General features: G+C 36.9%; 1 protein-coding gene across 5 annotated transcripts in view; it reads left to right on the top strand.

Annotated features, from left to right (window-relative positions):
- Odr4 (odr-4 GPCR localization factor homolog) overlaps positions 1-11256 on the top strand; it is a 32182-nt gene that overhangs the window by 12668 nt on the left and 8258 nt on the right. For all 5 annotated transcript variants that reach the window (XM_029482388.1, XM_021154749.2, XM_029482374.1 and 2 more), the window contains 4 exons: positions 218-283; positions 5069-5197; positions 5821-5911; positions 8468-8638. In XM_029482388.1, the coding sequence (XP_029338248.1) occupies positions 218-283; positions 5069-5197; positions 5821-5911; positions 8468-8638 (457 nt within the window). The remainder of the gene's footprint in view (positions 1-217; positions 284-5068; positions 5198-5820; positions 5912-8467; positions 8639-11256) is intronic.

Raw genomic sequence — 11256 nt, 5'->3', positions numbered from 1 at the left:
AGTGCTGGGATTAAAGGTGTGTGTCACCACCGCCCGGCAGGGAATAATTTTTAAGTCAATAATTGATTGATATAGAATATATAATGCAATGTGTCTGTAAAAAAGCAACATTAAAATTATTAAGACATATTTTCTCCTTGCTATTTAGAAAATATAGAATAGTTCTTTATTTTTTGTACACAACCTTAACAGTCTGGCTTTCACTTATATTTTTTAGAAAAAAAGCAGAGGAAATACGCAAGCAACTGCTCATTCTTTTGATGTCCGAGTGCTAACACAGTTGGTAAATATTTCTAAAACCACTTATTTAAAATAAATTATTTCATCAAACATAATGAAATAGTAGGGATATAATTATATGAATTAAAAATAGAGAAAGATGTGAAGCTATATAAAACATTCCATCATGAGAAAGTTACTCCCAAGAAGCATTGCTCTGATTAAACCACTTTGAGCCTTTTTGTCTGTCGCAGGGCTATTGAAGCTGTTCGGTAACAATTTTAAAAGCACACAGACTCACATGAGTGTGCATGTATGTATTTCAATTTTTGAGCCATTGATTTGATAATTACAGTTAGAATTCTTAGAAACCTAAACGATGATATGTGTTGATGTACTGAAAGTTGTCATATACTTAAAGTATGTCTTTATTTTCTACTCTAATTTGATGAAAATCTCCAAAGCAGGGCTGGAACAATGGCTCAGTCTTTCCCCCATTAGATTCTTTTTTTAAAGGAATTATGTATTTATTTTATGTATAAGTACATTGCAGCTATCTTCAGACACACCAGAAGAGGGCATCAGATCCCATTACAGATGGTTGTGAGCCACCATGTGATTGCTGGGAATTGAACTCAGGACCTCTCGAAGAGCAGTCAGTGCTCTTTACCACTAAGCCATCTCTCTAGCACCTTACCTCCCCCCCCATTAGATTCTTAAAGGCTGTTTGTAAGACAGTTTGTATTCAAATGTAGGTAGCAGTCCTTGACATTTGTAGAACCCAGCAAAGTTTTTTTAACCAAAAAGGCACCATGTCAGTCCTTATAGCCTTTAAAATTCTTTTCTTCATGTGTATGTTTTTTATAGGATAGTCTATTTTAGAAAACAGTTCCTAATGCATGTGTATTATAACTATTAAAATATAATAAAATATATCTTAAATTATATGTTACATGGGTAAAATATATTTTTTCCCAAAATAGAGTGTTTTCATCTACATTATAGATTTGTGAGCTGTATAAGGAAATCCCATTATTTTCTACTTTATTAGTTTATCAGTGAACTCTATGTGTACCATAGGAACTTAGACAAATATTGGATCAGCATTTCCATCTTGCTGCTTCATTTGGTGACATTTAAAAAAATCTTATCTTTACTTTGTGTGTGAGGTTTGATGTACGTATGTATACCACATGTATGCCAAATACTTGAAGAGGCCATAAGAGGGTGCTGAATTCCTTGGAATTGAAGGTACAAGTGGTTATGAGTTGCTGTGTAGGTGCTGGGAGCTGAACTTGGGTCCTCTCTAAGAACAGCAAGATCTGTTAACACTAAGTGATCTCTAGCTACAACAGATTTTGTTTTATTTTGTTTTGTTTTCTTAATAAGAACATCAAAATTATTAAATATGAATTTTAAGAATACCTTTGAAGACTGGAAAGATAGCTCAGCTATTAACTCACTTGTTGCTTTTGCAGAGAACCAGGGTTCGTTTCCCAGAACCCATAAGGTAGCTTACAACTATCACTGATCCCAGTGCCAGGGACTCTTAACAGGCATACATATAGTCTACACTTATCTATATAGGTAAAACATTCGTACACATAAAGTGAAATAAATAATCTAGAAAAAATATTTAAAATTAGCTTTAAAATAACGTTTGGGGGAGGGCATAGTGATGAATTGCATACATTATATATTGAATACTCCTGTCTTTTAAGGACCATATTAAAAGTTCTTCCTACTTCTTTATTTTTCTTCCTGTCTTCTTGAGAACATAGGTTTATAGGCACATAGCACTTTTCACAAGTTTTATTTGTTTTTAATTTCCAAGAATGGACCTTATTAATTATTTATTCCAGGTATACTTGGGATAAAATTACATTCTTATGACTCATTTTTGTTGTTGCTGCTGTGTTATTGTTGTTTGTTAGTTTGCTATTTATTCTTTGGGGATTTTATACAATATATTTTAAACATTATTTTTTCCCTGCCCTCAGGTTGTTCCAGATCTGCTTCCTGGGCAAATTCCTGATTTCTTTCTCTTTTAAAGATAAGCTAGTTGGACATGTGGTGCACACCTTTAGTTATAGCACACTGGAGGCAGAGGCAGGCAGGTCTATGTGAGTTTGAGGTCAACCTTGTCTGCAAAGCAAGTTCTAAGATAGCCAGGGCTCCACAGAGAAACCCTGTCTCAAACAAAACAAAACAAAACAAAACAAAACAAAACAAAAGGAATGAACAAAAAGCCCCTAAAATATAAAATAAAAAAACAAATAACCAACCAAGCAAAATCCAGTCTGAGACTGGAGAGATGGCTCATTAGTTAGGAGCATTGACTTCTATTAAACATATCAAGGAAGGTTTGATTCCCAGCACCAACAGGGAGGGTCGCGACTGTTTGTTAACACCAATTTTGGGCGATCCAACACCCTCTTGGGTACCAGGCCCTTACAAGGGGCACAGAAAGACAAGTGAACAAAATACCCATACACATCTAAGTTAGATTAAGTGTGCTTTGTGTTGGCCAACTGGGCATGGGGCCTTTCCTGGAGTATGTTTTGATATATCCAGTGTGATTCCATTGAAGAAAACTGATTTTTTTTTTTTCTCTCTCCCAGCAGCTAGCAATTCCGAATAGATTTTTTGGCTAGGAGTAGTACTTGAATGTTCACTTCCTCTTCTGCTGCTGGGATTTTGTTTGGCTTGAGCTTGTTTGGGTCTTACACATGCTATCACAGCCTCTTTGAGTTCATAATGTTCACTTAGGCTGTGTTATATGTGCTACCAGAGGAGAAAAATAATCCTGTCTCACCCTGCCATAAGTCCCAGGAGCTTATACTGACTTGCCTGCAAGATATGACCTCTTGTTCAGCCACTTCCTTTTTTAATTGGATTTAAGGCCTCCTTCAAGAGATAGATACTTCGTTCCTTCTTAGAATGGGGAACAAAATACCCATGGGAGGAGTTACAGAGACAAAGTTTGGAGCTGAGATGGAAGAAGGACCCTCCAGAGACTGCCCCACCCAGAGATCCATCCCATAAACAACTACCAAACCCAGACCCTATTGCATATGCCAGCAAGATTTTGCTGACAGAACCCTGATATAGCTGTTTCTTGTGAGGCTATGCCAATACCTGGCAAATACAGAAGTGGATGCTCACAGTCATCTATTGGATGGAATACAGGGCTCCCAATGAAGGAGCTAGAGAAAGTACCCAAGGAACTGAAGGGGTCTGCCAATCCTATAGGAGGAACAACAATATGAACTAACCAGTACCCCCCAGAATTTGTGTCTCTAGTTGTATATGTAGCAGAGGATGGCCTAGTTGGCCATCAATGGGTGGAGAGGCTCTTGGTCTTGGAAAGATTATATGCCCAGTACAGGGGAATGCCAGGGCCAGGAAGCAGGAGTGAGTAGGTTGGGGAGCAGGGCAGGGGGAGGGTATAGGAAACTTTTGGGATAGCATTTGAAATGTAAATGAAGAAAATATCTAATAAAAAAATTGAAAAAAAAAAAGAAAAGAAAAGAGAGAGAACCATACCTGACACCGTTAGTAAGGTCAGGAACCTGAGACTAGATAGGTCGTGGGCCCTCAGGGACAACCAACCATTATTCTGCTAAACCAGCATAGCAATAGCCATTTTATGACTCCTAATAACGCATTTGTACACCCTCATCAGAGGAGCTTCTGGCAGTGGATGGTAATTAGCTACAGTTGTACAATGTTAAGGGAGTAAGAGTCTGTGGAGCACTCTGCTCTAAATGAGAGTCTTCTCCTCAAGGCTGCGATCTGTGCAGAGGAGGATGTGGAAAAACTGAGAGAGCAGAGGGGGGAGATGACTTCCGGGAAGCAGCGTTTGCCAGGCAGCAGGGCTGATCTGAACTCAGAGACTGGAACTGGCACTTGGCTTTGTTTTAATCTTTCCCTCGTGATGCTAGGCCTTGAGAAGTACTTTCATTGTTACCATGCTGCCTTTGTTTCTGTGCTTAAGATGATCAGATTTTAAGTGTCTGAAATGGGGCTGCGGTGAAGGCACTTGGTGTTCTTGCTAAGGACCCAGGTTTAGTTCCTGGCATTCACATTGTAGCTAACAGTCATCCACTTGTAACTATGACACCCTCTTCTGGCCTCCTCAGTCATGCACATGCATCTACATAGTCATATGCTCCAGGCAAAGCATTTGTTTGCATAAAGTAATAATAATTTGGATGTCCGAAGCATCTGGAAAACAGAAGGTACTGGATACTGTTTAGACTGAAGACGGTAGGACTTGGAAATGAAAACAGCCATGGCATCCCTCTGAAACCATTAACAGCATCTTCTGCTGACAGCTCTGGCTGGCGTTAAGTCTTTACATGAGGAAACATAGGTTGCTTTTAGCATATAAAAGTTATGTACTGAAAGCACAGAAAAGTGTGTCTATTCATTGGTTAGATTTTTGCCATATTTATGGTGTCCTAATTTGTATAATGTTGTAGTTTTCCTGTATTCCATACCCTGTGTCTCCTACTGCAGCATGTCTTCTTTATGCATCTTCTTAGCTTTATAATACTTACCTGAGGAATCGACAAATAATGTCGACTTTTAGGAGATATACTAAGTATTAGTATTTTAAATATTCATGTTAATGAGAAAACATTGAGATATTGTTAGTTTTCTAAGACTGTCCAGAAAATAATACGCAACTTATAAAAAGACATATAAAGAACTTTTAATAATTTACAGAGAATATTTTCAAGTACTTAGGCAAAAAACCCTTTCCTTTTGCATTAAATGGTTACATGATGGTCAAATGTTTCATATAATTAATAATGTTAGCACTGAAACAGATTTTACCTTTCAGCTCCTGAATTCGGACCACAGATCCACAGCCACAGTCCAAATCTGCAGTGGTTCTGTAAACCTTCGGGGAAATGTGAAATGCAGAGCTTATATCCATAGCAACAGACCTAAGGTTAAAGATGCTGTGCAGGTACCAAAGAGTGACGTAGAGTTGAGAAAATCAGAAACAACCTAATATTAAAAAATCCTAGAAGTTTATTTTCTTTCTATTTTAATTTTATGATTATTAATTTTGACCTTAATTAATAATGGTTCTCTCTGTTTCTAGATTTTTATGTGTAGACTGTCTATGTAGGCTTAATAAGTGTTCCACCCTTGTAATATATCAGTACTTTTAAAATATTTCTTTTGAGGGAAGCTCAGATTCTTAACAAAAGTATTCCCAAGAAGAATTGTTAGGTAATATTTCGGAGTGCAGAAATTTAAAAGATGACCAGCTTTTACCTCATAGTACCTTTCCTGATTGGAATATTGGGAAGAATTTGTTTAGATGAAAAATTTAATTCTTTATCTTGCTCTAATTTACTATTTAAATGTGGGCTATATAAATTTAAGCTACAAATGTCTTAAAAATAATAGTGGGTGTGCTAAGTAGATAACAATAATAAATAGAATGATGTGTCATTTATGCTTAGTGGACATTCTTACTCTGAAAATTAAATTATAGATTTTCTTCCAATGAAATAATTCCAGTTTGCAGCATTTTATTTCTTACTGTGTTTTTGCTTTACCTCCCACCCCCACCCCCACCAGGCAGTGAAGAGAGATATTTTGAACACAGTTGCTGATCGCTGTGAAATACTATTTGAAGACCTGCTTTTGAATGAAATTCCAGAAAAAAAAAGTAAGACTATAAATAAGTATTTTTGTGTTTGTTTGAACAGTTTCATACAGTAAGGTGTCGAGATTTAACATGCATGTCATATTCTATAGCATGTTTTATAACAATAAATTGTCTTTTACTTATATTGCTGAATAAATCTTTTCAGTTGCTCCCTCCTCCACCACTGTGCCTTGAACTTTTTCTGTTAGCAGACGGTCAACATTTGTCAGTTCCTTTCAATGTTCTGTAACCCAAATTTTCTCATTTCTAAAATTAGGTATTTGATCTTTTTTTTCAGTTTTACTTACATTCTTTTTTAAATATGTATTTATTTATTCAATGTATGAGTGCTCTATCTTCATGTACATCTGCAGGCCAGAAGAGGGCACCAGATGACATTATAGATGGTTGTGAGCCACTCTGTGGTTTCTGGGAATTCAACTCAGGACTTGTGGAAGAGCAGCCAGTGCTCTTAACTCAGCAGTTAACTGAGCCATCTCCCCAGCCCCATGATAGTTTCTTACAATGTATTTTGATTATATTCACTCCTTCTATCACCTTTTCCCATATCCTCCTTACTCACCGAAATTTGTTTGTTTTAAAACACAGCTGATATAGTTGTACTGAGCATGTATTTTTGGACATGCTGCCTTCCACTGCAGCATGCTTAATTGTATGGTTGTGTTTGTGCGGCTCATAGGCATGCTGTCACAAGTGCTCTGTGTTCATCTGTGAAACTACTGTGCTGTGTCTGGATAACACTGTTTGTCATCGTTATCCATCACCTATGGCTCTAATGTCGTTCTGCCCCTTTTTTTTGCAATAATCCCAGAGCCTTGAGAAGATGGGCTGTGGTGTAGATGCTCCATTTAGCGCTGAGCATTCTGTAGTCTCTCATTCTCTGCACCGTGACCAGTTGTGGATCTCTGCATTAACTGCCATTTACTGCAAAAGAGACTTCCTGGGTTGAAAGAGTCACTAATCTAAGAGTATAGCAATAAGTCATTAGCAGTCAGTTTAATGTGATGCCCACTTACCAGCATAATAGTGTCTGAGTTAGGGCCTATGGCCTACCAGCCACATGTTCTTGCCCTAACATGATACTAGATATGGCTTTCAAATTGTGGAGCCAGCTTTTAGTCCAGTGAGAAACTGAATGGTTACTCTCATGACGTTCATGCCTAGTTAACTAGTAGCCATGACTTGCAGGCCAGTTGTCACTGTGGCTAGCAGGGTTCGCCGCAGGGGAGGACTGATGCCTTTCCTTCCATCTAGTAGCACCTTCTAGTCCTGGCTATCAAATTGACATAATTTTATACTCAAAAGTAATATTAAGAATGCTTTTTGAAACTACACCCTGTGTCTCCTTTCCTACTAGTATGCTAGTGAGTGAATTTCTGATTTTAAGTACTTTCCCCTTTCTATTTTAATGAGTCATTAAATGTATTGTAACCAGTTCTTTGGCATTCAGTTTTATAACGTTTTTTTTTTTCTTCAGGAAAATCTAGAATCCAAATTTGATGTGCACTTAAAATTTTGTACATCAATTATCCATGCATATTAAAGCCATTTTTGAATTTTGAATTTAAGATTCAAGTATGTTTGGTTCAAAATAATACCATCCTAGTTTTGCATGCTGTGCTACAAACTGCAGTTATATAATCCTAACACTAGGAGGCAGTCTGGTCAAAGAGTAAAATTATTCTTGGGTTCTACACAAATGAGATCATACACAGAAAGTGGAAAAATCATCTAGCTTATGTCACTGTGTTCCCCGTGAACTTAAGGATTGCGCCAGCATCTTCTCTTTGTTTCAAGGAGCCTGAGTTTCTTGAGGAGGAAGTATAGATTGCTAACAGAATGACCCTAATTTTCTACTTGATCTTTATATTGATAGCTTTTTAATCATATTTGATGCAGACAAAATGGTTATTTTTTACAATGAAGTCTGCTTTTTTGTTAGTTTGTCAGAGCTTCATCTTGAGATTAATAGCAGTTATATTTATGTAGTTAGTAAGTATCTTAGGAATTTGGAAACATATAGTCTAATTTGCAAGTATCCAAAGAAAGGTGAAACATGGTGGCTGGGGAGATGGCTCACTGGATAAAAGTGCTTGCACCCAAGCACAATTACCCAGAATAAAGCCAGATGTGGTGGCATAGACTTCTCTTCCTAATGTAAGGGAGGCAGAGACAGGGAAGGCCCTTGTTTGGACTTGGAACATGCATAAATGAAGAAAAAGTTGGCAATAAAATCCACAATACTTACAAAATTAAAACAAACAAGAAGGTGCCTATTCACTGGGGAGTAATAAAATTGACTGAGCATTCCGTCACAGGACATAGTGGGTCCTATAAGAACGTGTGATTAGCAATATCTCCTCATTAAAGGCAAGGAGGGGTGTATATTTCATAGGCATATTGCTTAGAGACCTTTGAAGAAGCCAGGGGAAATGACGAAAGAAAGAACTCAATAAAAGCAACTTATCAATTAGAAAGTAAGACAAAATTGTCATTTCAAACGTCTTTTCAACATTTTTACATTTTTGAAATGAATATTATGGTATTTCTTTTCAGATTATGAACTTCCTCAGAGAGTTTTTGTTCCCCTTCCTGGATCTACTGTAATGTTATGTGATTATAAATTTGGTGATGAATCAGCTGAAGAAATCAGAGACCATTTTTCAGAGATGTTAGATCATGAGATTCAAATAGAAGACTTGGAAATTGCAGAGGAAGTAAACACAGGTAATTAAAATTTGCTTAAACCACACCTAAACTAACCATGCCTTCCTGTTTTTTAAAGCTAATTCTGTTTAATACTTTGAAATATTAACTGAGGTATGAGTAAACACACACACACATGACAGATCTCTACACATAAACAAACAAACACAAAAAACAAAACTGTGAGTGTTTGGAAACTTTACCCAAACTTTAAATACATCAAATGTTTTTTGAGTCTAGCAAGTGAATCTTCGTGAGACAAATTCAGCTTTAAATGTGTGGAAGTATGTAGCTTCCAAATATTTATTTCAATGTGAGAAAAGTTTTTCTCAAATTGTTTTATAAAATTCTCTCTGTGTAGTTTGTCATTTATTTATGTCCTGATTGTACAAGGAGGACAGGAAAGTCAGGTGGGCAGCTCCAGAAGTTAGATGAAGGTGGTTTGGAGAGAACATAGACCTTGTGTAGCCAGTGGATGCTGCAAGCTTTTGTTTGCACATATGATCTTAAACTTTGGAGGATTTAATTTGATTTGCTTTTTTATTTGTAGTAAGTACAAGATATAAAAATAGAGAAATGTGCAAACATATTTCTTAGTGTTATAAAATTATTTGCAAATATTAATAGGTACTGAGTAAAAACAGCTTATTTTAGAAATTTGTGGTTTGGTAGAAAATTTTTGGATTACTTTTTTTTTTAAGATTTATTATTTATTATATTTAAGTACACTGTAGCTGTCTTCAGACACTCCAGAAGAGGGCACCAGATCTCGTTATGGATGGTTGTGAGCCACCATGTAGTTGCTGGGATTTGAACTCAGGACCTTCGGAAGAGCAGACAGTGCTCTTAACCACTGAGCCATCTCTCTAGCCTGGATTACTTTTTTTGTTGTTGTTGGTTTTTTTTTTTTTAATTAATTATTTATTTATTATATGTAAGTACACTGTTGCTGTCTTCTGACACTCCAGAAGAGAGAGTCAGATTTCGTTACGGATGGTTGTGAGCCACCATGTGGTTGCTGGGATTTGAACTCCGGACCTTCGGAAGAGCAGTCGGGTGCTCTTACCCACTGAGCCATCTCACCAGCCCCCTGGATTACTTTTGAATATGAATGTTTATTAAATTTGAATGTAGCAATTTAAAAAGGTCCTTTTCTGATTTCTTACTCATTTCTGTTTAATTCCCAATCCCCATCAGGGAATAATACAGTGTTCATTGTTATTACTGTTAGTCATAGGTAAATATGTAATATGCAGGATTTCATATGTACATTCCCCCAAAAAGGTTCATGGCCCACAGGTTGAGAACCACTGGGTACTAAATGGCTCTAGAAATGTTGGTGTGATCCTTAGAGTTCCTGTAATTCATCTTTTTCTCTTTTAGTATAAAAATCTGTATCCCACGATGAGTATACAATATTCTTCCTTGTTCTGAGTAACAGCCTTCCTGTAACGTATACTTCATTCAAGAGTATGGACCAATAAAATGCTTGCACTGCTTCCTGACTGCATTCATGCTTTAAAGTTGAGGCTACCTGTTCTAAATATTTTAGAACCAAATAGTCCCACAGACTTTATTCTCTTTGTTAAAGTTTCCAAATAACATTTTTTTTCCTTCCCTCCGTTTGCCTTCCTTTGACTTGGGAATTTCTTTTCTCTTCTTTTCTTTTCTTTTTTAAACTTTATGTTCTTTCTGCTCTTTTTTTTCTTTCTTTTTTTTCATTTTTATTAGACATTTCCTTTATTTACATTTCAAATTTTATCCCCTTTCCTCATTTCCCCTCTGAAAACCCCTCTATCCATCCTCTCTCCCCCGATCACTAGCCCACTCACTCCCACTTCCTTGTCCTGGCATTCCCCTACACTGGGGCATCGAGTCTTCACAAGGCCAAGGGCCTCTCCTCTCATTGATGTCCCACAAAGCCATCCTCTGCTACATATGCAGCTGGATCCATGAGTCCCTCAATGTGTACTCTTTGGTTGGTGGTTCAGTCCCTGGGAGCTCTGGGGGTACTGGTTGGTTCATATTGTTGTTCCTCCTATGGGGCTGCAAACCCCTTCAGCTCCTTGGGTCCTTTCTCTAGCTCAGATATTTATTATCTGTGATACCAAAACTGTTAGGGTCTGAATTGGCTTCAGAAGGCCTACAAGCCTCTTGAAAATATTTGTGTATTTGCTAGGAAATGTATCTTTCAATGGGTTAGTGATTTAAAGAAATAAAAGAAAAACTACTTTCTTAAGTATACTCTGATTTGCCATTCTTAAAATAGTTCACAAGTTAACTCTACGTTCATGTACTTTTAACAGTGAAATGTTTCAATCAGTTTCATTATGTGAACATCATAAGGAAACTCTACTTAGTGCACACTAATTATAGGTCAGTCATAAAACATGATTAGAATCTTGTTGTGATAAAGAGACAGGCAAACATGAGATTTATGCAACTGACACTGATGGATCATGACATACTTTTTGGAGATGAACTAAAAGCCTCATTCATTTTATGCAAATGCAACTGAGCTATCATCAGCTCAGGACTTACTGTTATACAGTAAGATTTAAAAAATGTTGTAGAGCTTGTACAACCACTCTGGAAATCAGTCTGGCAGTTCCTCAGAAAACTGGACATAGTGCTACCGG

This window comes from Mus caroli, chromosome 1 (assembly GCF_900094665.2).
Source record: "Mus caroli chromosome 1, CAROLI_EIJ_v1.1, whole genome shotgun sequence".
NCBI classification, from domain to species: Eukaryota; Metazoa; Chordata; class Mammalia; order Rodentia; family Muridae; genus Mus; species Mus caroli.
The sequence above is the reverse complement of the archived record's forward strand: the minus strand, read 5'-3'. Positions and strand labels throughout refer to the sequence as shown.